Source organism: Notolabrus celidotus, unplaced genomic scaffold, assembly GCF_009762535.1.
Source record: "Notolabrus celidotus isolate fNotCel1 unplaced genomic scaffold, fNotCel1.pri scaffold_396_arrow_ctg1, whole genome shotgun sequence".
In the NCBI taxonomy this organism is placed as follows: domain Eukaryota; kingdom Metazoa; phylum Chordata; class Actinopteri; order Labriformes; family Labridae; genus Notolabrus; species Notolabrus celidotus.
Window position 1 is genome coordinate 3,088 of NW_023260214.1, and position 26,639 is coordinate 29,726.

At 41.5% G+C, this 26,639-nt stretch overlaps 1 protein-coding gene and 1 long non-coding RNA gene across 2 annotated transcripts; one reads left to right on the forward strand and one right to left on the reverse strand.

Annotated features, from left to right (window-relative positions):
• Positions 1-2,034: 2,034 nt before the first annotated feature.
• On the reverse strand, positions 2,035-22,819 carry LOC117809744 (cytochrome b561). Its single transcript, XM_034679218.1, has 6 exons — positions 22,696-22,819; positions 15,299-15,506; positions 7,248-7,346; positions 7,064-7,167; positions 6,814-6,971; positions 2,035-5,349 (listed from the first exon to the last, which is right to left on the reverse strand). The coding sequence occupies exons 2-6, from the start codon at positions 15,501-15,503 to the stop codon at positions 5,154-5,156; spliced, it is 762 nt and encodes a 253-aa protein (XP_034535109.1). The 5' UTR covers positions 15,504-15,506; positions 22,696-22,819; the 3' UTR covers positions 2,035-5,153.
• On the forward strand, positions 11,441-11,930 carry LOC117809745. The gene is made up of 2 exons (XR_004630612.1): positions 11,441-11,569; positions 11,724-11,930. It is a non-coding gene; the product is annotated as an uncharacterized LOC117809745 (long non-coding RNA).
• Positions 22,820-26,639: the final 3,820 nt, after the last annotated feature.

Sequence of the window (26,639 nt, forward strand, 5' to 3'; positions counted from 1 at the left end):
CAACTAAAGGAAGCATTCAGCCACAGCTAGGAAGTAGCAGGGCTAATAATGCTAGCCAACACTGTTAATAATAATAGTGCTAGCTGTTGTGTAATGATAGCTAAGCTCTTGAGTTTAACCATAGACTGTATAAATATGGACGTAGTATCCGTGATGTCACCCGTCTGTTTCTGAAGAGCTGTTTTGAGGCCAATCGGCGGCGGCAGCCATATTGATGCTGTCCAGTAATTGTGAGGTAAAGAGGCGGGGCTTTGAGCCTCCTCGCCAACAGCTGCAGTGTTCCCACCTGTCAATCAACTCAGCTGTGCCTCTCATTGGAAGACTAGTAATCTCAATATCTTTGAAATGACGGTGTTATGAATAAATTCACCCCCCGTACAGTGTGAGCCGATCCAGACATGATCTATCCAGACTCCACTGGTCTTCTGAACCAGACTGTAAACATGTTTATTTCTGCTGTAAAGATCAGCTTCTTTGAATGGGTGTGTATGTGGTTTCCTGTACTTCAGGAGCCAGCTTGAAGTGGATCCTCCATGAACTGCAGTTTTAAACACTTCCACATGGGACTCATGTTTTTAGACCGGGGGTTGCTGCTTGGTTTTAACCAGCAACAACTTCTGGTGTTAAAAATTTAAACCAATGCAGAAGTGCTAAAAACTGCAGTTCCTCAAGTGACCACTGTGTTATAGTGTCCTTTTTGAAATCCAGAGTAGATTTGTTTGCAGTGTTGGGTCTATGTAGCTCATTATTTTTTTGAACACACTCTATGAGGGGGAAATTTATTGTAACTCATACGTTTTAGTAATGGGATAATATTAGCTTTAGCAGTTGACTAATGGGAGCTAATGGGTTGAGTTTTTGGTGATAGCTTCAGTCTAATTTAACATTTATTTAACCAGATAAAAGACCCATTGAGATCGAGACCTCTTTCCAAGAGAGGCAGAAACATACGTCATAAAAAACAAAACAGACAGATAACAACACAAACATCAAAATATAAAATACAAGAAATTTGATCAAAGAAAGTGCAGAAGTTATTTTACAGTAACAATTTAAGAACACAGGCATTTATGTTGTCCTTTTCTTAAGGCAAGGCAAGGCAGCTTTATTTGTATAGTGCATTTAATACACGAGGGCAACTCAATGTGCTTTACATTAACACATTAAAAGCATTGGAGACATTCAGACAAGCATAAAAGAACAGAATTAAAATGACAAATATAATAAAACAGAAAAGAAAAGGAAAATTAGAAATATATTAAAAATTACATTAAAATTTTAATTTAAAGTGGGTTAAAATAATCTAAGATAGGAAGGCAGTGTTAAATAAAAAGGTCTTAGTCTTTGATTTAAAGAGGTGAGAGTTGGAGCAGACCTGCAGCTTTCAGGGAGTGTGTTCCAGATATGTGGAGCAGAATGACTAAACGCTGCTTCACCATGTTTCCTTCTGACTCTAGGGACTGAAAGCAGACCAGTACCTGAGGACCTCAGAGGTCCAGGTGGTTCATAAAGTAGGAGCAGATCAGCCTAAACCATTCAGGTCTTTATAAACCATCAGCAGGATTTTAAAGTCTATTCTCTGACAGACAGGAAGCCAGTGTAGAGATCTAAGAACTGGAGTAATGTGGTCTACTTTTTTGGTCCTTGTTAAGATAGAGAGACAACATTCCAAAATTTCTCAGGATCATTTCTATTTTTGTTGGTTTCAGATAAATAAAAATCTGATTTAGCCTTCTTAATTAGGGAGGTATATTTGTTGCAGAGCTGATGAAAATTGATCCAATCAGCCTCTGTTTGTGTCTAATGGTAGCTGTTAGGCTAATGTCCCTCCTTATTATCATGTTGAAGTAGCTGTGTGATGGAGAAGCAGATAAATGATAACGATTGTCTGATACCTGACATTTATACGGCCTAGAACTTGAAACTGAGCGGTTTCAGTCAGTCTTTATTCATAAAGCACCAATTCTTAAAAAATGTTATCTTTAGAAACTTCACAAAAAGGCATCGGGTTAAAAAAACACCAGACGAGTGTAATCATTTGCCACAGTGATGTTTATTTCAGGTTGTCTCAGAGAGATGAGGACTTGTTTAAAGAGACGAATCTCACAGAAACAAACTTTTTCATGTCTCAGTTAATTTAGTTTTTGGCACCATTGCTGAGTCCATCAAACAAACTGAAGCTACATGCTTTTTATTTGGTTTGACACATTCAAGAACATGAATTTAAAAGCTTAACATTAAAATGCAACAAGTAATAAAACTCATGACACACACCGCAGAACATTTCTAACATTTTCTTCCATGACAGAACTTTTAAATACAAACACTTTCATATGAACGGATGGAAAACATTTTGAGAAGCTGAAAAATGTAGTTAGCTTTAAAGGTAGACTGGTCAAATATAAAGGCAGACTTTATTAGAGTGCATTAAATAGGAATTAAATTCAACATGTAGTGTGTTGTGAATGGTTTCAATGGAAGTTTAATTTTCCTTAGATGAACCCATGACGTGGTTTTAATTGTAATTTTACTTTCTGATGAGTTAAAGATTAATTTTTCATAAAGTCTAATGAGTTTTTATCCCATTAAGAATATTAAATTTAAATATGAATCATTCTTTATTTTAGATTACACTAAATAATGAATCCATATTATAGAAAATAAAATTGCAGCTTGGTTGGACCCAAAGGAAATGTGTTGATAAATATAAATTATACAGTTATAGATAATTTAACCCAAACCCCTGTTTACATTCATAATAAAACTCAACTGAAAAGATGTTTTTTGCAAAATATGCTCAACATAAATAGCAATAGAAGTTATATATATTTACACATAGCAGCAGAAAATATGCAGATTTGATTAGATACAAGAGAGTTCACTCACATGACACTCACTACACTCAGGTTTGTTAGCTCAAATGCTGTCATAAGGTTTCAGGACTGAAGTTAAGGTTATAAATTATGAGGTTAATCACATTTATCACCAAGTTAATCAGGAACTCTAAAAAAGGCAATGTGTACAACAAAAGTCTGGACGGACGTAAGGCCAAGTTTCAATGTGGAATAAAATATTTGATGGCACATTTGCTAAAATAACACAACATCAAAAGTTAGCCTATGACTTCTTCTTAGCTAGCAGTACTGTTAGCTAGTCTAAGATGGTAGTTTATGGCTCTCCACTTGAATAAGGCACAAATTATGGAGGGAGCAAAGCAAAGAATTTGACATTTCTTAAAGCTGCTGTTGGTAGGAATGGTGTCAAAGATGTTACTTTTCTTCTGCTGGGTTTGGAGAAAAGGTCATAATACCCATCAGTACTCATCGGTAAGTGCCCATGTCTAAAGCAATGTTATTATTCCCCTCGTTCCCGTTATCACGGACCAATCAGAGCTAATCTCCGATCCTCCGTCCTGATTGGTCGAGTGGCGGCCCCACTACGTCGCCCTGATTGGCTGGGAAGCCACTACTTCCTCATAGAACGCGCACAGTGATCTTTTGTGGGCGGGGTTACAGGAGCAGAGAGGGGAGGGGTAGTGTTGACAACAGCAGCTTTAAGATTAGCATGCTAATTTATCGTAACTAGCACTACTGTAAGCTAGTCATAGACGATGCTAGTTTATGTCTCTACGCCTGAATCAGGCAACAATCTTAACATTCAGCGACCTCCCTAGCTACATCCTATTTACTACAAGAGGCAACCTGAAGAGTGAAAATCTGCAGCATCATTGCGCCAATTTAAAATCTCAGCACTATATTTGATTGGGTGGAGATTTGCCACAATGATAGGACAACAAATGTTAGCCTACAACTGCTTCTAAGCTAACTTCAGCCTTAACTAGCCACGGAAGATGGTCATTTATGGGTCTACAAGTGAATCTAGCAACACCATCAAATAGACATTGAGCAACTTCCAAGTGATCTCCATTCTACTTAAAACAGGCAATGTGGAAAATGAAACTACAGAGACCATTAGCACAAATTTAGATATGGAACACACAAACTAGCTAACACATTTCCTAAAATGAGAACAGCAAATCTTAGCCTACAACCACTTTGTAGCTAACATGACTATTAGAAATCTTAATTGGGAGACAAAATGATATGTAGCACAATTGCTTACAACATACAAAGGATACAAACACTTAGCTAACATTACTGTAAGCTAGTCTTGTTGGATGCTAATTTACGGCTCTCCTTTTGAATCAGGCACTTTCAAAAACTCCTCCTGTAAGCTAAGCTTGGCAATATGAATAGTAAAAATACAGAGGAACGCTTCTTAGCAAACAGAACTGTTAGCTAGTCATGGAAGTCGCTAATTTATGTTTCTCCTGTTAAATTGGCAGCACTTAACGACATGTTAGCTAACTCACATCTACTATAAAAGGCAATCTCATTCAAATGTGGAGGAACATCAGGCCGAATTTAAGATAAGATATCTATTATTTGCATTTCCTAAAATAAGAGAACAGCTTTATAATTTTAGCATACAAACATTATTAAGCTAGTTATGGCACTCCTCATATATTTAACACTATTAAATAGCACTGTTAGCATTCAGTAATATTAAAAACTGAGTGGTTGAATGCAAACATTACCTGTCGTGAGTTATTAGATATAAAAGCTCACCAAATATTTAATGTGGACTCAAGGCGGTAAACAAAGACAGATTTACAGGCTACATTTAACAACCTATAACCTGATAATAGTCGTTCAACATTACGTCAGCATTTGAGCTTCCTGTTTTGTGCGTACTTCAAAGAAAATGGCTGCTAAGAAAAATATACGATCAATGAGGATTGTGCAAAACGAAAGTGATGAACCCTAAACACTCCCATGAACAGTTTCTCTGCTGCAGACACGAACGCTTCTTTATACTTCTGCTTAAAGGGTTAACTGTAAACACTTAGCCAATCACAGCCCAGCACACGTGATAATTATCTCCTTGAATATTAAGCTACATTTGGGTCCCATTTTTTTACTAAGTACATTCATGGCCTTGTGTTTGAACCAATAACTCTGTGAGTGGGTTTCAGAAGAGACTGTCAGCACAGGTAGTCTGTTGGCAGGACGCAGCTTGATAAATACGAGTTGGAGCTGGCAGTGAGGTCATGGCGGTCATGGCGGTCATGGCGGCCATGGCGGCCATGGCGGTCATGGCGTGGTGGTGGGTGACCCGCCTTCAGTCAGGGTCTTAAAGTGGACCGAGAGAGCCTCTTCTTCAGGGTTTGGTGGACGTCTGTACTCTTCCCTGGTGATCAGGTACCCCAGCAGCACCCCGAAACAGATCAGCAGGATCCCCAAGGTGTTAGCCAGGACCCCCTCTGAGACGAACTTAGAGTAGGTCGGCCTGGGCACAGAGAGACGTAAATCAGACACATGGTTTTGCAGTGATAGCATTAGCAAGGTTAGCAAGACAACTCTGTATGTAGTGTTTACTTTGAATATGCCCTGGGTCAAGTTGACCCAGGAACAAGATTGCTGTCCCTCAGAATTGAACATAACAGGAGGGTTAAAGTAAGTTGGGATGCTGATTTCGGCCAATGAGAGTTGAGCTTTACACAAAATGTACTAGCCAAAAGCTAGTCTTACGGTAAAGCTAACCACTTAGCACGGCATTTTTTAAGCTAGCCACCGTGACATGACTTGCATTTTAGCCATGGTTAACTGGTATTTTTTGCAACCGTGGTTATTATAACTTGAGGAAAGCTACTGCTGATTTGAAAGTGAATGCTAGCATCAGTTAAGCTAGCAAGATGCACCGCTGACTCATTGTAACTTTGAAATCAGTTGGGATGCTAACTTTTAGCTTAAAAAAAAGGCTAGTTCAATTCGCATGAGGCTAGGGTTGCAAAATTCAAAAGTTGGAAACTTTCCATGGGAATTAATGGGAATAAACCATGAATTGACTAAATTGAAGGTTGGCTCTTAATAAGGAACTTAAATTTAGTTGGGGAAAATATATTTGATCATAATCCTGACTAAAACAAGCAGATTTCATCAAGTACAGTTGAATATCTCTGCTATTCCTCAATCACATGCACATAGCACGCTGCTTACTGCAGGGCTACTGAGACCACGCCCCCTACATGCACACTGCTTACTGCAGGGCTACTGAGGCCACGCCCCCTACATGCACACTGCTTACTGCAGGGCTACTGAGGCCACGCCCCCTACATGCACACTGCTTACTGCAGGGCTACTGAGGCCACGCCCCCTACATGCATACTGCTTACTGCAGGGCTACTGAGGCCACGCCCCCTACATGCACTGTGCATTCCTCCATCACCTGAAGCACAGATGATTTCTATTTTGGATAGATGTCTGGATATGATACCTTTGCATTAAATTACCCTCAATTCACAGTTAATTGAAAGTTTCCAATTTGGAATATTTCCAAAACTCCCCAGCTTAACTTCCCATGGACATTTACAGGAAACCTTCCCCCCCTTTGCAACCCTACATAAGGCAAAGAATAAACGTCAGTGTCTTTTAGCAAAACTGACCACTAGGGATTCCAAGATGGAACCAGCTTCTTAACCAAAGTCTTTATTTCTTTTCTTCTTGCTTAAGTTGCAGCTACTAGCTAACAAACTGTCACAGCATCACTTGTAATGCCTCTTATTATATCTGACAGTTTCACAAAGGAAGATAGAAGCAACAGTCACCTCCACTGTTGTAGCTAGCACTTAGCCACTTTCTTAAGGCTAATATGCTAGCTAGCTTCTTGTGATCCTCTTAGAGGCCACGCCCTAAAGCGTGACGTCCTTTTGACTCATTATAAGGACAGAGATGAACATTCAGACGGACGTACATGATGGCAAAGAGGAGTTTCTCTGTGATCCCCAGCAGGCAGGTCCCTACAGCCATGACCAGCAGAACCAGACCGCAGAACACGTGGATGGGGAGGTACAACGCTTTTAACCATGACGACGCCACAGGAAACAGGAAGAAGCCCAATCCCATCACCCACTGAGGGGAATAAAACAAAGGTCATGTCTTTAATACATCATATATATATATATATTTGAGTTGTTGCATATCACGTGTGTGATCGTGTTTACCTGTACGCAGAATAAGATCAGTGTCGCCATGCCACACCAGCTGTGGAGAGAGTACATGTCGGGGATCTTTGCTGCTCTGTGGAAGTCGAATACAGCTACGAAACCTACAAACACAGAAGAGTCATGTTAGGTGAATGAATGATGTATGGACCCTTACACATTCACATCTCTCACTCTTCCTCACCGATGATGCTGATGATGAGGGCCAGCAGGTGGATGATACCGTGAAGCATCTTTACGTTCCTCTTTGGCTCGCTGCGAAATATCCTGTAAACCAGGATGGCTGCAAGGAGAGGAAGAGAGGAAGAGAGGAAGAGAGGAAGAGAGGAAGAGAGGAAGAGAGGAGTTAAGAACACCTGTGATAACTGTTAGCTGTCTCGTCTGACACCTACCCCCTCACTGAGGCAACACACACTATAAACTACATTATAGAAGACATCTGTTTCATTGTTTGCTGTTGTAGGTCCTTATAAATGGAATGACTGTGAGTTTCAGTCTGTTCCATTATCTATCAGAAAGTCCTCACAGGAGCTTTAAACTTCCTGTCCCATTAAAGTTACTAACCATAGACCTTTCTGGAGTCCCTGAGCTCCCTTGTCTCGTAGGTTCCTCTGGATCTCTGCTGTAGATTCCTTTTTTGGGGTCTGTTATTCATCCTTTCTTTCTTTCTTTCTTTCTTTGTGCACTTCTCTCTCTTCTTCTCTCTTCCTTTCTTTCTTTCTTTCTCCCTTTGTTTTTTCAATGTTTCTTCATCCTTTATGTCACCTTTTCTCATCCCCTCCTTTCCTTCCTTAATTCCTTTCTTTCTTTTTCATTCCTTCCTTCTTTCTTTCTCTCTTTTATTCACTTCTCTCTCTTCTTCTGTCTCTCTTCCTTCCTTTCTTTCTTTCTTTCTTTCTTTCTTTCTCTCTTTGTTCTTTCCATGTTTCTTCATCCTTTATGTCACCTTTTCTCATCCCCTCCTTTCCTTCTGTCCTTCCTTCACCATTTCTTCTCCTCTTTTTCTTTCTTCTGGTCTCCCTCTCTTCTCTCTTTTCTTAGACCTTTCTGGAGTCCCTGAGCTCCCTTGTCCCGTAGGTTCCTCTGGATCTCTGCTGCTGTGGACGTGGTCCAGACTCCAGCTGCTACAACTACTACTATCCGTCTCCCCACTATCATCTCTCTCTCTCTTCATCTCCCTCTATCCCTCTCTCCAACACGGTCTCAGCAGATGTGTGTCTAACATGAGTCTGGTCCTGCTGGAGGTTTCTGCCTGTTAAAGGAAGTTTGTCCTTGCCACTGTAACTTGCTAAATGCTGCAAAGTGCTCTGCTCATGGTGGATTAAGATGAGATCAGACTGAGTCCTGTCTGGAAGATGGGACTGGATCTGACCATATAAGGTAACTGTAATATGACACAGCACATTTACCTCCAGGTCTGCAGAAAGCAAACCTCTGATGCGTGCAGAATCTGAGCTTGTTGATGTTTTTCATATCGGGGCAAAAGTTAGAACTCTACACAAGCAGCTAATGTTTTATGATCCTGTGCCAGTTCAACACTGCAGAGCAACTTTACCATGTTTGAACGGTGTGTTGTTTACAGTCTGACCACAAACCCTGCAGTGTTTCTGCTGTAATAAAAACGATCACATGACGGCCTAATGTTAAGCTTTCACAGAGGTCTCCACGCCGCTGTCAGGTGTTAAAAATACTCAAACCAAAGCTGGTTGATTTGGAGATTTGTTGTTAAATGTATCCAGAATTACACACGCTTGGCTTACGGCAACAACAGCAGACTTAATCACAGCGAATGAGCTCGGAGGTGTTTGTCAGATCCAGTTAAAGGTCCAGCTGCCCTTTGCTTTTATTGCTATAATTCAATCCAGCCCTGAAACACAGAGCTGGGAACCAGTTGAGCTAATCTGCTTACTCTCATTAGCTGGAGGAGAGAGGGCTGCAGGCGGGGAACAGAGAGGGGGGGAGAAAACAGAGACATCTCACTTTGTCTTTATTTGTAGGATCACAAACATGACCTCAAGTTACAGAACATAAGAACTGAGCATTTGAACTTAAGGCCTGAAGTTTAATCTCTCACACAGCTGAGTTAAGGGTTTTAAAGTGTGCACATGAAGAATATGAGAAATCATTATCCTATCATCTCTGCGTGACTGATCAGAAGACAATAGATGTTGGCTGGACTGCATCATCTACATGTAGGCTACATCACAGCATGTCCCTGATTATAAGGCCTCTTCCTTTGTATTTAAAAAATACTGGAAGCTCCAGTCTCTGCTCTGTGACCCGGTCACAAACCTTGTTTTTGCTTTTGTCTCCAGAGAGCGTCTTGAAACGGGTAAAAAGAGTTTTAGATCCTGCAGCCTGGAACCTGCTGCAGGAGAGCCCGGGTCTGAGGGAGCCTGTCTCTCTAAATGTCTCTCTAAAGCAACTGGAGGCGTTGGAGGAAGATGCTTCAGCTTGTAGATCAGGGGTGTCAAACATACGGCCCGCTAGAGGTTCCAATCCGGCACGCTGGTGACATATTCTGCTCTTCTTCATCAACATATATTGGTCTAAGAGGTCCCCAAAACATGTCTTTAAAGTTTATTGCTCATAAAAACTCTTTGAAATCAGATTCTGGTCTGCCTGTAAACCCCTCTTTTTCAGCCCTGCTCAGAACAGGCTGTTTTCTGTGTCTGTGCCTTTAAATGAGAATGAGCTCTCTGACCACGCCCCCTCAGGAAGTGGGCGTGGCATCGGCCGTCCAGCACGTTGATCTAATGTTTCCATGTTGGCTGAATATACACGGCTGCTCACAGACCCGCGTTACTTCAACCCTCTGAATCTGATCCAGAATCTGATCCTGACGGAGAGGCGCCTGCAGCAGGACCTTTCTGAACCATTGGTCACAGATTTAGTGTTTCTTGTTGTTTTATTTGTCAGCATGTCGACGTGTGTCTTGGTACACGGCTACCAACATGTAGCTATGTGGCTATGCTAACTAGCGCTAGCACTTTTCCATGCAAACTAAAAATCATCCACTAGATCTTCAAATCTGCAGACGTGGGGAGTCAAAGCGACCTTTGTGTTTATTAAGACAGCCTACAACTAGCATGCCTCCCTCCTAAGCTCCTTGTTAGCACACATGTGTGCAGGGAATGAAAAACGGAGGAGGGGTTGAGTTGTATTTTATACAGTCTATGGGCTGAACAAGCTCCGAGCTCTGACTTCCTGTTACAGACCGGATGGCGTTGTGACGTATGAAAAACACTGAAAACTGAAACGGCTGGTTTCAGCACACATTTACAGAAAGGTGGAGAAATCAGAACAGGGGCAGAATGGAGTCTTTGACTTTTCAGGGGGTTTGTAGACAGGGACACAGATTTCAGGGAGAGGACCATTAAAAAGTCCATTCTGCATGATATGTCACCTTTAACTGCAGTTTTTCAGTAAACGTAACTGCTGTTTCTGATTTGTTCTGCACTCAAACGGCTGACAGAGGAAACCTGAACAGCGCTCTGGGACTGTTTTTCTCAAAGTGAAGAAGAAGAATATTTGCAGTTTGCATAACCTGGTGGAAATGTGTGACTTCTTGGACCTCTGCTTACAACACTGTCCAGCAAGTGAACTGTTCATGCAGGAACTGAGGGGTCCATGATAGAACACAGCACTCTGTGTGTCAGGTGATTAGGAAACCTGTGTGTTCGGTGTGTTTGCAGCAGGTTTCAGGGCTTAAAGAATATCATATTCAGACTCATCATCATGGAGAGAATACAACAGCTGTTTATGTGAAGAGAGTTCATTAAATGTGAACATTTTCAGAACAAAGGGAACAAATCAGAGTTTTTGTTATTTAAAGGTTATGTTGTGATTTTACATTCCGGCCCACTTCAGATCAAATTGGGTCGTATGTGTCCCCTGAACTGAAATCAGTTTGACACCCCTGTTAATGTAGAAGCTTTGACTGATGCCTTTTGTTCAGAAACCCATGACATGTTGTCATCTTTTAGATTTCTGTGTTGTTTGTGTGTAACTTTGTTGGAACGTGCTGCTGCCGATCTCGGCCAGGACACACATGTAAAAGAGATTCTTAATGTGGATGTGGTTTTCCTGGTTTGATGAAAGTTAGAGGATGAAAATCTTGAGTGCAATCAGTCCGTGTTACAAGATAAACACAGAAGCTAATGCTAGCATGCAACCTTTTGTGCTTATGTTAATGAGATAACTTTGTTAATCCCCTCTCTGTGTCTCTGTTCTCCCTGCATGTGGTCCAGTGCTCTCGTGTTGGTTTTCAGTGTTTCCTGTTTTATTTTGTAGTATTTTCTCCCAGTGTGTTGAGTCCAGTTCCCCTCCTCTGTGATTGTGTGCCCTGCCCTCGTTATCTCACCTGTGCCTCGTTATCTCACCTGTGTCTCATTGCTCCCGGTGTGTATTTAGTGTCTGTGTGTTTCCTCTCTTCTGTTGTCAAACCTGTCTGTATCTCTGCGGCTCCTTCCCCATGACTTTTGGATTCTCTGTTGGACGTGTTGAGTAAGCCTCCTTGTTTTTTCCTCATCATCTGTCATGGCTTCAACTGAGTCTGCTGCCTTTGTTTGATTATTGTAATGTTGTAACTTGTTTAATCTCTTCAGATCTGTTAAACTGCAGCAGTGTTAACTAAAAAACTTCATTCATTATGCTTCAGGGCTGTGGGGAAGAAAGAGCACGTCGTGATGCCTTTAATGACCCTCCAACAACATAGGACAACAGCACATCCAACTTCTGACACATTTACTTAAACTCAAACCATGTCACCCTGTCAACCTTAAAGAGGCAGTGCAATATATGAAACAGAAGTCTTCACACTTCATTAAAGACTTGGACCAAAATAAAATCTCACTTTACATCATCATCTGTGACACCTTTTTCTTTCTTACCTTCCTTTGTGAATATCTTCACTAAACCATCCCTCACATTTCCCATAATAACCAACCTTTTATATTCTTATAATAACATGATAAAAACATTGAGCTGCTTGGTGCTCTGGTCTCATTTTTAAAGTGTGATCTTTGTGGTGTCTTTCATCATACCTGCCTCTTAATGATCCACACAAAGCAGCTGAGTGTGAAGCAGCGGGGATGGGGATCAGCACCTCCAAGTCTGAGGCCATGGTGCTCAGTCGGAAAAGGGTGGCCTGCCCTCTCCGGGTCGGAGGGGAGTCTTTGCCCCAGGCGGAGGAGTTCAAGTATCTCGGGGTCTTGTTCACGAGTGAGGGGAAAAGGGAGCGGGAGATTGACAGACGGATCGGGGCGGTGTCTGCAGTGATGCGGGCGCTGTACCGGTCTGTCGTGGTGAAGAGAGAGCTGAGCCAGAAGGCAAAGCTCTCAATTTACCGGTCAATCTACGTTCCAACCCTCACCTATGGTCACGAGCTGTGGGTAGTGACCGAAAGAACGAGATCGCGAATACAAGCGGCCGAAATGAGCTTTCTCCGCAGGGTGGCTGAGCTCAGACTTAGAGAGAGGGTCAGGAGCTCAGACATCCGGGAGAGGCTCAAAGTAGAGCCGCTGCTCCTCCGGATCAAGAGGAGCCAGATGAGGTGGTTCGGGCATTTGGTTAGGATGCCTCCCGGGCGTCTCCCTGGGGAGGTGTTTTGGGCGTGTCCGACTGGGAGGAGGACACGGGGAAGGCCCAGGACACGCTGGAGAGACTATATCTCTCAGTTGGCCTGGGAGCGCCTCGGTATCCTCCCAGAAGAGCTGGTGGAAGTGGCCGGGGAGAGGAGTGTCTGGGCTTCCCTGCTGAGACTGCTGCCCCCGCGACCCGGACCCGGATAAGCGGAAGAAGATGGATGGATGGATGGATGGATCTTTGTGGTGTCTTTCATCATACCTGCCTCTTAATGATCCACACAAAGTTATCATTGCTTTGTTTTCCTCCACGCCCTGGACGTCTGCTCAAACGTCAACAGGTGGCTTCAAGTGTGACCATAACACTCCTAATAATGCTCCTCTATGAACCAGAGAACAATGTCTGCTTTTTTGTACAGATTCTAAATTTCATTGATCCATTTTGGAGCTTTTAAAAGCCTTGTTTCACCATCTGTGCCTCTCTCTCTCTCTCTCTCTCTCTCTCTCTCTCTCTCTCTCTCTCTCTCTCTCTCTCTCTCTCTCTCTCTCTCTCTCTCTCTCTCTCTCTCTCTCTCTCTCTCTCCCATCGTCTGTCCTCCTCCATCTTGAAATCACTTTTAAAACTGCATCATCTTTCCTAAAGCTTTCAAAGCCTCAAAGCTGAGTGACTGCAGCCTGTCGTCAGTCAGCAGCCTTGTTAGATCAGTCACCGAGGAGGTCATTAGGTTGACTCTGCGTCTGTGGTGAGCTGTGACAAGAGGAAAATGATACGGTACATGAAAGCGCCTCAGCTTTGATTGCTCTGTCAACACTTCAAACAGCCGGGCGATTGAAAGCTAGCTAACACAACTCAGGCTAGACGGATTTCCCAGAGTCAGTCTCACGGTCACATGACGGACGTGTCCTCCCTCGCCCTCTGCTCTGCACTCACGCTGCGTTTAGACTTCCACCGCCTCCCCGGCCTCCACCTGCAGGAGTGTTTGAGATAGGATCTCCTCACTTCTCAAATTACTGTGTAAAATAAATCTGTGAGAAGTGATGAAGTCAGAGTGAAGATGCCAAATACAATATTTACTGCTGAAGGAACTTTTCACCCTGCTGCAGAGCGGTGTGAAGGAGAAAGTGGATCCATGCAGAAAGACTTCACTCCTTCCAAATCTACCTTCAGATCTGTTGCATTTCAACTTCTTCTTTTTCTGAGACTTAAAGGCTGCATCACCACATAGAAGAGGAGGAGTTCTAACTCCTGCTGATGAAGGATGTGTGACATGTATCGGCCTGATAAAGGCAGTCTTAAATATGAAGCTCATGTGGAAGTGCTTAAAACTGCAGTTCATAGAGCGTCCACTGGAGGCTGGCTGCAGAAACACAGAAACCACATACACACACGTTTACAGTCTGATTAGCTCATTTGTCTACCGGCACCACAGACTGTATAAATAATAGACGTAGTATCCGTGACATCACCCGTCTGTCCCTGAGCGCCGTTTTGATGCCATATTGGAAATGTTGAACTCAACCTAACTGAGTGTGAGGTAAAGAGGCGGGGTCTGAGCCTCCTAGCCAACAGCTAGTGTTCCCGCCTGTCAGTCCAGATAGTCATGCCCTTATTTGGGCAGAACCTTGTAATCTTAATATCTTCTGAACCATTGCATTAGAAACAAATTCACCCCCTGTACAGTGTGTTATATTATTATATTTATCATACAACCAATAACAGTTGCTTTCATTTGCTCCTCCAGGATCAGGACTTTGGATGTCTGGAGATAGATGTCTCCTGAGGGACTTCTGTTGGAGGTTTATCAGGTAAGTCCAACAGGGGAGGACCTCATGGTAGAGGTCTGAGAATCCCCAAGGAGGAGCTGCTGGGGAGAGGGGTGTTTGGGGCGACATGCTGCAGAGGAAAATAAATGGATGGATGGAGCTATAGCAGTCGAAGAGGTCTCTAGAGGTTTCTTCAGAGCTGGGCTTGGGTTTCATCGATCAAAGAGGATCATGGAGAGGATAATTTAACAACAACATGATCACAATCACTTCACACAACCGCTCTGCAGCATGGAGGATCTGGCTTTGTGCTAAACCAAACCATGTCTCTGTGTGTGTCTTTAAAATCCGTGGGGGGAGGCGGACTGACGGGTGTCTGGGTAGTGTTCTCTTAATGCAACAGGTCAGGATCAGAGCGCCTGAGGCTTCAGTGAGCACTCACGTCCAGAGACACACACGTCAACAGGCGGACTGGAACACAGCCTCCGAGCCCTGCTGACCTCTGCCTCCAGTTTCACTCGATTTACAGACATTTGCCACAAAGTGACTTAGTGTAACCATGGCGACAAACCAGGAAATCGCCCTGGCGTCGCACGACTTCCTTTCTTTTGTGTCATTCTGACATTACCTGCTGGGCAACGTACCTGCATGTCCTGACTGAAACCAAGGTGTTAGCTTTCACCCAGCCTCAGATTTACAGATTAATGCTCATACCAACAACCATTAGCATGTTGCTATCAGAATTTAAGCTATCTGGACCAAACGTGGAACACTTGGGAAGATAAAGTAGATCCACGTTGACATTTCCTGCATCACAAACATTAGTGCATCCTTTTTGGAGCTAAACCTTCACTCCTCTAATAATTCCAGCCCTCGGTCTACTCACCGTCCCCCTGCAGAAAGACCAGTCCCAGCACCATGCACAGAGGGTGCAGGTTGAACTCCTGCGCCGAGCCGTCCCAGGCGAATCCCCCCCGGTAGTGACCCATCCACACGCCCGTCAGCACCACCGACGCCAAACCCACGACCTGCGACGCTCCCACCAGCCACACGAACGAGGAGCGGCCTGGACTCGGAGCAGGATCCTCCATGATCTGAGGAAGAGAGGAACAGAGAAACTGAGCTCAGCTGAGGCCTCGGGGTGAGGCTGTGGAATCAAAATAAAGTTAAGGAGAGAGCCGAGAGAGAGAGAGAGAGAGAGAGAGGACAGCAGAGCAAAGCCAGGCGGAGAGATGGAGCTGTGATGAAGAAGTATGATGTTCATTACCTAGATGTTGTAGGTGTGTCTCCCTGTGGACAAACTGTGAGAGTGTTATCTCTGTTAATCCTCTCCACCTTTAGTATGGCAGAGCGTAATGTCTCACCCTTCTTTCACTCCTATTAAAACCTGTTAGTCCCTCCTCACAGGAGCTTTAATCAATCTATAAACAGGTTCATATAACAGTTAATGATTTATTGAATCATTAATGTGCTTTTAAACACAGTATTTAATTGTAGCTGATTTATGTAGATCTAAATTATTTCTTTCTTTAATTCCTCCTGCTGGATGAACCCTCCAGAGCATCATGAGAACAGCTGAGGAGATTGTTGGTGCCTCTCTCCCCTCCATGACATTTACTCTCCCGCCCTCACCCAAAAAGCCCTGCGCATAGCAGGCAACCCCCCCCACCCCCCACCCCCACCCGTCTCACAGCCTCTTCAGCCTGTCGCCATCAGGAAGGAGACTACGCAGTCTCTGGGCCAGAACCAGAACCAGCAGACTGAGGGACAGTTTGATCCACCACAGTCAGGATGCTGAACTCTCTCCCTGTTTTGCCCCCTCTTCCCATAGTGCCCCCTTCACAGACTCAACCCGGTCACCCAAATCAACGCTGAGGTCTGGCATCCTCAGGACTGAAACACACACACTCACTTTGATTTTAAGTTGCACTATAGCAAAGTTTTTGCACTGTTTCAAACTGTCTTCATTATTTTTATTAGCTTACTTCTTATCTGTTTCTCCCTTTCCTCTGTGTATCTGTTGTTGTTGTTGTTGCTAGGCTCTGAGAGAGAAATGTAATATTAAATCCTCAGTATGTCTGCTGCTTACTGCAGTTTATCTGACAATAAAGAAGTCTTTTCCTTTTTTTTAAAAGCTGCTTTGTGGTTCATATCCGTCTCTATGCTGATGATGCTTTCATTTACAGAATCATTATTACAGCTGCTGTTAATAGGAAGCTTTAATGTTCATTATAGTCCCATACAAACACTGAGTAAATGCATCAAACAAATCAAGGACTGGATGAGACAGAACTTTCTTCAGTTAAACAAAGAAAAAACTGAAATGATTGTTTTTGGAGGAAGAAAGGTTAAAGGTTACTGCTCAGCTCCAATCTGCACAGAGGAAATGTTCAAACCAAGCCAGAAACCTTGGTGTAGTCTTAGACTCAGACCTTCATTTCAGCAGCCACATTAAGACCATTACAAAGTCCGCCTACTATCACCTTCAGAATATATCAAGGATTAAAGGACTCATGTCTCAGCAGGATGCAGAAAAACTCCTCCATGCATTTATCTTTAGCAGACTAGACTACTGTAACGGGGTCTTTACAGGACTCCCTAAAAAGTCCATCAGACGCCTGCAGCTCATACAGAATGCTGCTGCTCGAGTCCTAACAAGGACCAACAAAGTCCAGTTCTTAGATCCCTACACTGGCTTCCTGTCTGTCAGAGAATAGACTTTAAAATCCTGCTGATGGTTTATAAAGACCTGAATGGGTAAGTAACCACCTGGACCTCTGAGGTCCTCAGGTACTGGTCTGCTTTCAGTCCCAAGAGTCAGAAGGAAACATGGTGAAGCAGCGTTTAGTCATTCTGCTCCACATATCTGGAACACACTCCCTGAAAGCTGCAGGTCTGCTCCAACTCTCACCTCTTTAAATCAAAGACTAAGACCTTTTTATTTACCTCTGCCTTCCTATCTTAGATTATTTTAACCCACTTTAAATTAAAACTTTAATGTAATGTTTAATATATTTCTAATTTTCCTTTTCTTTTCTGTTTTATTATATTTGTCATTTTAATTCTGTTCTTTTATGCCTGTCTGAATGTTTCCAATGCTTTTAATGTTTTAATGTAAAGCACATTGAGTTGCCCTCCTGTATGAAATGCACTGTACAAATAAAGCTGCCTTGCCTTGCAGTTTGTTGAATACTGGAATAGTAGTTTGTTGCAGTGAACCATAAGTATCTGTATTCATCTCTGTGCTGGTGATAATGTCATTTACTGCCTCAGCTTTTTCACCTCTTCAGTAAGCATTAGATAGAGTAGAGGAACAGCTGTGTTAACTGTTGCTAGTTCTTCATGCTGAGGGAAAAATGCATGCTCTCTACCACTTTACAGTACAGATAAAACAGCAGTCTGCAAAGAATTATCACCAATTTAGTCATCTAAGTCCCTTGATTTTTTGAACTGATGACTGCTTGTCTTTTAAGGAGCATATCAGTGAGTTATGAAAGACTGAGACTCTTCCAGGTCTGATCTGAAGAAACAGACCGTGCTTCTGTTAACACATGATTAAACATCTGCAGTCTGGATCCTGACCGTGATTACTCTTTAATACGGTGATGATATGCTGCACAGGGTGTCTCACAGGGCTCTCATTACGTACCCGAGCTTTCTCTCACCTTTGCACTTTTTATTCAAAAGCCAAGTGTCCCAGTTTAAGTCCCTGCCAGCTCAGAGATCCCCTCCTGTTTTATTTACTGGGCAGCGTTTCCTCCTGCTTATCAGCGCTCCTAATCTCTCAGGGTTATTATCCACGCCTTTGTTTTCTGGACGTTGTGAAATGTGTTGTTCCCAAAGTCTGAATGGAATTATGAAAAAAGCACTTCCAGATTTATCTTCATCCAGGACTAATCTCAAACATTCAAATAAATCTGAGTCTGTTTGAAAGAGGCTGTAAAGGTCTGATGAAGTGTTATGAGATGTTGCTCTGAGATGAAGCTGTGTTATTCTTGGTCAGGTCTCCCCTGCTGAAGAGAGTTCTGATTTTAATGTGACAGACTTGTTGAATAAAGGTCTTAAGGCCATGAAATATATCTGTTTTGGTCGTAGTGTACAGAAGCCCTCAGTGCACAGGGATAATACCTTCATTTCACATATTCTCTAACATTATTTTTTTTGTCAGGAAACACGACTTTTGCACATACAAGACAATATCAGCTGAGATGAGAAAGACCCTTCTTTGTCCACAGGGGGCGCCAAAATCAACACAAACAGAAAGTTCCTCACAGGAGCTTTAATGTACCTCATCAGTCAGTGTGTTTAAATAACAATAAAACATCAATTTACCTGACTTCAACTTTACTTTTAAAAACATTTCAACATCTAAATAGAATTTCTTGAAGTTGGACTAGCATACTGTCACGCGGCTGGTGTAGCAGAGTGAGCTAGCGGTCTTAGCAGTTAGCATTCAACCCAAGATAGCAAGTAGCATCAGAAAGCTTCAAGACGACAGGGTACCAGGTCTCGGTGCTGTCGGTTGTTTTGGTGTAAGTGGAGGTTTCAGTAGTAACTTGATGCTTGTATGCTAGTTTGATAAAATTGCCTAATCAAGCTTTAATCTCAGCTCAACTGACTCGAAGGGCCCTCTGGGGGGTCACGAGGCACTAATGGGGGGGTCGTGAGATATCTTCCAGAATGATATCTTTTAAAGGTGACATCATGCAAAATTGACTTTCTAATGGTTCTCTACCTGAAATATGTTTCCCTGGCATGTCTACAAACCCCCCGAGAATGATAAAAATCCATTCTGCCCCTGTTCTGATTTCTCCACCTTTCTGTAAATGTGTGTGAAACCAGCCGTTTCAGACTTCAGTGATTTTGTTACGTAACAACAATATCCGGTCTGTAACAGGAAGTCAGAGCTCGGAGCTTGTTCAGCCCATAGACTGTATAAAATACAACTCAACCCCTCCTCCGTTTTTCATTCCCTGCACACGTGTGTGCTAACAAGGAGCTTAGGAGGGAGGCATGCTAGTTGTAGGCTGTCTTAATAAACACAAAGGTCGCTTTGACTCCCCACGTCTGCAGATTTGAAGATCTAGTGGATGATTTTTATTTATCATGGATAAGTGCTAGCGCTAGTTAGCATAGCCACATAGCTACATGTTGGTAGCTGTGTACCAAGACACACGTCGACATGCTGACAAATAAAACAACAAGAAACACTAAATCTGTGACCAATGGTTCAGAAAGGTCCTGCTGCAGGCGCCTCTCCGTCAGGATCAGATTCTGGATCAGATTCAGAGGGTTGAAGTAACGCGGGTCTGTGAGCAGCCGTGTATATTCAGCCAACATGTAAACATTAGATCAACGTGCTGGACAGACGAGGCACATCCACTTCCTGAGGGGGCGTGGTCAGAGGGAAAACAGAGTGTTCTGAGGAGGACTGAAGAAAAGGACTTTTCAGGCATGCCAAAATCTGATTTCAAAGTGTTTTTTTGAGCATAAACTTTAAAGACATGTTTTGGGGACCTCTTAGACCAATATATGTTGATGATAAAAGCGTGATATGTCACCTTTAAGTAACCCTAAATTCTGTATTTTATTCCATTGTTGTAAAAATATTGATTAAAAAAAGAAGTTAAATTTGAAGTAAATCCTTCAAATAAAAATATGTCATTAGTTATCTCTCTGTCTTTGTTGCACGATGAGGTTAGCGCTGGCTAATTGATTAAAAATGAGTTAACAAAGATGCTGCTTCAAGGGCCAGCATAGTCACAAGTCTTCAGCACCTATTGTCATATATTTAAGTAATTCAATTTGAAATTAAAGCCGTGTAAATACATTATTTTCAGGAGTTTTCTGCCTTTCTTTGTTGCCAGATGGCTCCTACGCTCAGGGTTAATCCACAGAAGCATCAGTAACAGAAGTTCATTCATAACAGCACAGAACACAAAGTCACATGTGCATAGGTGTCTAATTTTCCAACAAAATGAACTGTGAAGTTCTTAGGCACATACGTTGGGGCGGTCGCCAGGCAACCCCTGATCTAACCTATCACAGAGACCAGCCTTTTGTTTTCTAGGTTGCAAGATATTATCCCATAATCACAAGAAAACAAGTTTCCCTGAGATGAAGAGAAACACTATCAGGTTAGAAAAGGAAAAACAAGGTGAATATCTGAAGATAACAAGACATGTAAGAGGAGAACTTCCATAACAACCATTTATTGAGTTGTTATCATGGTCAAGCAGAGTATATAAAGTGTGACCCCTTCCAGCTCAAGGCTTCTGCAGCTGGGTGATAAAGAAGACCGTTTCTTTAGCTGTGAATAACTGAGTAAAGTCTGAGTGTTTATGACTGTCAGAGGATTTAATGTTAAACTGCTTCATCATTGAAAGAAGAGCTGTGTGAGGAAGAGCTTTGGGCTTCTGAAGTCTTTACTGAGTGAGCACCTCTCTGACACACACAGTGAAACATGCAGCATGCAATGTTCTAAAAACATTCTGTTAATGTCACACAGAATGTTTCTGTCATGTTCTCAGCAGGAAGTTTCCTTTGTGTTCACAGAATGTTCTCAGATAACATTCTCTAAAAACATTAATAAAATGTTAAGTGACAGCAGTGCTCAAATTTTACACCCTAATGTTCTTGAAACATTCTCAGCAGGAAGTTTTCTTAATTTGTTCTCAGATAACATTCTCTAAAAACATTCAATGATCTGTGACCCAAAGAGTGTTCTCAGTTGAATGTTAAAGATAAAAACATTCTGTCTTTGTTCAAATTAAATATCACCGGAGTTTTCTTAGATAAAACATTTTGTGATTTGAGGCGTCAGAAACATTTGCAATATCCTGAAAACATTTTTTAACATATTGCTTTGAGAATGTTTCTTCTTTGTTATTAAGTAACATTACTGGAACATTTTATAGAAAACATTCAATAATATTTTTCCCCAAAGAATATTATGAAATGATAAAAGACAGAAAGTTCTTCTGTCTTTAATGGCTAACAAAAAGGAACATTAATATCCTTAAGATGTTCTTTGAATATAACACTCAGAATCTTGCCTGTGAATAAAATAATATTATGAAAACATCCTCTGAATGTTAAAGACAGAATGTTCTTCTGTCATTAATAGTTAACTATAAAGGAACATTAATATCCTTAAGATGTTCTTTGAATATAACACTCAGAGCCTTGTCTGTTACCTAAAGTATATTAAAACATCCTCTGAATGTTAAAGACAGAATGTTCTTCTATCATTAATAATTAACATAAAAAGGAACATTAATATCCTTAAGATGTTCTTTGAATATGACACTCAGAACCTTGTCTGTTACCTAAAGTATATTAAAACATCCTCTGAATGTTAAAGACAGAATGTTCTTCTGTCATTAATAGTTAACATAAAAAAGGAACATTAATATCCTTAAGATGTTCTTTGAATATGACACTTAGAACCTTGTCTGTTACCTAAAGTATATTAAAACATCCTCTGAATGTTAAAGACAGAATGTTCTTCTGTCATTAATAATTAACATAAAAAGGAACATTAATATCCTTAAGATGTTCTTTGAATATTACACTCAGAACCTTGTCTGTTACCTAAAGTATATTAAAACATCCTCTGAATGTTAAAGACAGAATGTTCTTCTGTCATTAATAATTAACATAAAAAGGAACATTAATATCCTTAAGATGTTCTTTGAATATAACACTTAGAACCTTGTCTTTATACATAATCAGAACTTTAGGGAGTGTTATCCAATGAGGTGAGAACATTCCCTGCTAGCTGGGGCGCAGCTCCTTCAAAATAAAACATGTGTAGAAGAATAAAAACAGGAAACTGAATTTGAACCTGCAGCTTTGATGGTGTTTGTGTATCAGCAGATACAGAACGTATAACCATGACGTGAGGCAGGAAGTGTCGCAGCCAGCTGGAGTGACATGAGGACAGAAAGGAAGGAGAAACGGATCGGTAGTCTGCTGGTCTGGTAAGCGCAGCTGGTGCGCACAGCAGAGCGCGCAGAACCTCATGATTACACCCTCATTAAAGTCCATTATAACACCAGGTACTGACACACTATAGAGCTGTTACTGTAATGACACACAGGCACAACCACAGGCTGTGAGGGAACACTGCAGGTTTACTTGAAAGCTGGAGCTGTGACACAAACACTCCTTCACTTTTTGGACATGTAACCTCCGCGGTGATTCTCGGGACTGCGCTGAGCGGACAGTTTGCAGGAAAGGGAATAAAAACATTCAATCAGGAATAAAGAGAAATATACTTACTGCGTTTCACTCCGTGGAAGTCCTGTTTCTACTTACAGATCCGCCTTCTCCTCCTCCTGTCTGTGCAAATGCGTGTGTGTATGTGAGTGTGTGTGTTTGTGTCTGAGTGTGTGTGTGGGCGTGTGTGTGTTTTGGATGTCATCCTAAACAAGCCCAACCCATGTGACAGCCGTGACTCAGAGGGAGAAATAAACGGCTCTTACTTAAGCTTATTTATTGTACTGTCATTTATTATCATTATATTATTAAGTAATTATCATTTGCAATTATTATTATTATTATTGTAGTTGATTATATCATTTTCATTTTCATTATAAATTATAATCTATTATCATTATTTTATTAATTTATAATCTACCATATACTGTTTGTATTATTATTATTATTATTATTTAAAATGTTTTCTTATTATTATAATTAGTATTATTGTCATTATTATTAGTAGTAGTAGTAGTGATATTATTTGTATTAATAGCATTATATCTATCACTATTTTTATTATTGTAATTTATTATTAGTTATTTTATGTATTTTTATTTATTATCTATTATGATCATCATTTCATTAATTTATTATCTATCACCTATCATTTGTATTATTATAATTATTATTATTAGTAGTAATATTATTAGTGGTATTAGTTTATTTTATTCATTATTATTTTATTCATTTTAATTACAATGTATTATCTATAATTATAAATATTTTATTAATTTATCATCTGTTATTTGTATTATTATTATTATTATTATTATTATTATTGTTTTTATCAACTTGTAGTAACACTCATGTGGGCCTTTAGTATAATGAAAAACACTTCCTTAAATCTCTTAATAAACACAACCTGTGGAAATGGTCTTGTCACACTGACGTCACAAACGTCTCAATAACATGAAGAGAGAAGAGAGAGTGTGAGTGGATGGATGACTAACAGCTCCGGTGTAAAGGTCTGTTGCCTTGACAACTCTGGAGCTAGAGGGGAGGAGGGGGAGGAGGAGAGGAGAGGACATGGGGGAGGTGAAGAGGAGGACTGGGGGTCTGTCACTGAATCAGAGCAAGTCATTAGAGGAGGATTAAGTAGACTCAAACTACCTCAATGCAGACATGACTCTGTAGTGGAAGTCACTGCATTAAACACAGACATGACTCTGTAGTGGAAGTCACTGCATTAAACACAGACATGACTCTGTAGTGGAAGTCACTGCATTAAACACAGACATGACTCTGTAGTGGAAGTCACTGCATTAAACACAGACATGACTCTGTAGTGGAAGTCACTGCATTAAACACAGACATGACTCTGTAGTGGAAGTCACTGCATTAAAAACAGACAGGACTCTGTAGTGGAAGTCACTGCATTAAACACAGACATGACTCTGTAGTGGAAGTCACTGCATTAAACACAGACATGACTCTGTAGTGGAAGTCACTGCATTAAAACAGACATGACTCTGTAGTGGAAGTCACTGCATTAAACACAGACATGACTCTGTAGTGGAAGTCACTGCATTAAAAACAGACATGACTCTGTAGTGGAAGTCACTGCATTAAACACAGACATGACTCTGTAGTGGAAGTCACTGCATTAAAAACAGACATGACTCTATAGTGGAAGTCACTGCATTAAACACAGACATGACTCTGTAGTGGAAGTCACTGCATTAAACACAGACATGACTCTATAGTGGAAGTCACTGCATTAAACACAGACATGACTCTGTAGTGGAAGTCACTGCATTATAAACAGAAATGACTCTGTAGTGGAAGTCACTGCATTAAACACAGACATGACTCTGTAGTGGAAGTCACTGCATTAAACACAGACATGACTCTGTAGTGGAAGTCACTGTATTAAACACAGACATGACTCTGTAGTGGAAGTCACTGCATTAAACACAGACATGACTCTGTAGTGGAAGTCACTGCATTAAACACAGACATGACTCTGTAGTGGAAGTCACTGCATTAAACACAGACAGGACTCTGTAGTGGAGAAGTTAGTACACATATAGGCGGTGAGGTATTTCAGACTCCCAGCCCTACATTTATTCAGCTCTCTTCCAGGTCCCTAGAGGGCACTGCTGCCTCAGTCTTCCTCCACATCTGATCCGAGAGAGTGCAGCTTTTTCTGCAGCAGCTGCATCAGTGGTGTCCAACCTGTGGTCCGAGGCTCTGTTTGGGGGTCCGGTCTTGTGTAGTTGGGGGACAAGAAGGGACAATGGAGGATTATGGGGGAGGAAAGGTGCATGTTGGGAATATTGATCTGTTTTACAGGTTGAAAGATCAAGTAGAGAGAGGCTCATGTGTTAAATGGGAGTCTCTAGCTTTCACTCTGTGTGTGTGTGTGTGTGTGTACATGTGCGTGTGCGTGTGTGTGTGTGTGCGTGTGTGTGTGTGTGTGTCAGCCCTCCTCCACTCTCACCTTAACGCAGAAGGTGGAAAAAGAACACTTTTTAAGGCCGTCTTCATTAATGTCAGAAACTGGTGGTTGCAGCTGTACATGTGCGTGTGCGTGTGTGTGTGTGTGTGTGTGTGTGTGTGTGTGTGTGTGTGTGTGTGTGTGTGTGTGTGTGTGTTCTTTTTCTGTCTGACATTTCTGATTTCTCCTGTGACTCACTGGCTGACTCACCACTGCTCCTTTTGCTGCCTGTGTATGTGTGTGTGTGTGTGTGTGCTGACATGCTCTCTCATCCTTTCCCATGACTCTCTCTCTCTCTCTCTCTCTCTCTCTCTCCCTCTCCCTCTCTCCATCTTTTATCCTCTTCTGACTCTTAATGACACCATTTGCTCCGTCTTTCTCGCCCTCAGTTCCTCGCTGCTCGTGCTGATTGTGCTGATTGTGATGATGATGATGATGATGATGATGAAGACCTTGGCTCTTCGTCAGTATGACTGGACTCATTTCTACCTGTGTGGGATTGAACCTGTGACGCTTCTATTAGACTGAGATTTTATATCCACCTACTGGTTCAGCTTGAGGTCGCAATTATAGAAACACTGATTCAAGGATGGAGCAGAGATGGTGTGTTGTTGTGTGTGTGTGTGATTGTGTGTGTATGTGTGTGTGTGTGTGTGTGTGTGTGTGTGTGTGTTCACATTTTTCCTCCTGAACTAGTTGTTATCCTTTTACTTAGCCTTCTTAAAATGCTCCAAACCAAAACAGTGCATCATGTATTTAGCTTAAAGAGGCTGATGATAAAGCAGAGGGGGATGTGAGGTCATAACCCTTCTGCCTATAACCCGCCCACCTGTCAGTCAAACTGCCACGCCCCTAACCATGTATATTTATGCATCATCATTCTGCAGAAAGGACACTTCCTGTTTTCTTTTTTCAAAGATCTGTTTATTTGAATTTTTACACATTACATAAAAAGATAAATGTAAACAATTTAAAGCAAGAGATGTTTTTTTTATATATAAGAAACACAATAAGTGAATGAATGAAAAATGAACCACTAATAATAAATGATGATAGTTTAAAATAAAAGACAGATAAATAAAAAGGAAAATGAATAGGAGTGAAACTACAATAAGATAAAAAGGTTAATATTTAAAAGATACATTAGTGGTAAAAAGTTGAAAATAAAAAAAGGAATAAGAATAAATAAAACAAAAAATGATAAATCTAAAAATAGATTTAAAAAAATAAAGAAAAATAATAATAAATAATAATGATGGTTATATCTGACAGAGAACGGATATAACCAAGATGGATGACTGACACAGGACTTCTACCAGATTCCTGTCCGGTCCGTCTCTGATCTGTCTCTGATCTGATGCGGTCCAGAGCAGGACCTCCGCCTAACGAAACATACATCTCTGTGACCTTGAAGTCCACCGCCCCCCCCCCCAAACCGGTCCTGTTGGTCCCGTTATAACTCTGCCTCTTTTTCCTGGTCAGGAAGTCGTCACAGATCGACGCCTCCCAGCGTGTGATTACAGGA

Coding starts and splice junctions, on each gene's coding strand:
- LOC117809744 (XM_034679218.1), bottom strand. CDS start 15,503: ATGGAGGATCCTGCTCCGAGTCCAGGCCGCTCCTCGTTCGTGTGGCTG. Junction 7,347..15,298: donor GGTCTTTCTGCAGGGGGACG/GTGAGTAGACCG, acceptor CTCTCCTTGCAG/CCATCCTGGTTTACAGGATA. Junction 5,350..6,813: donor AAACTCCTCTTTGCCATCAT/GTACGTCCGTCT, acceptor CTCTGTGCCCAG/GCCGACCTACTCTAAGTTCG.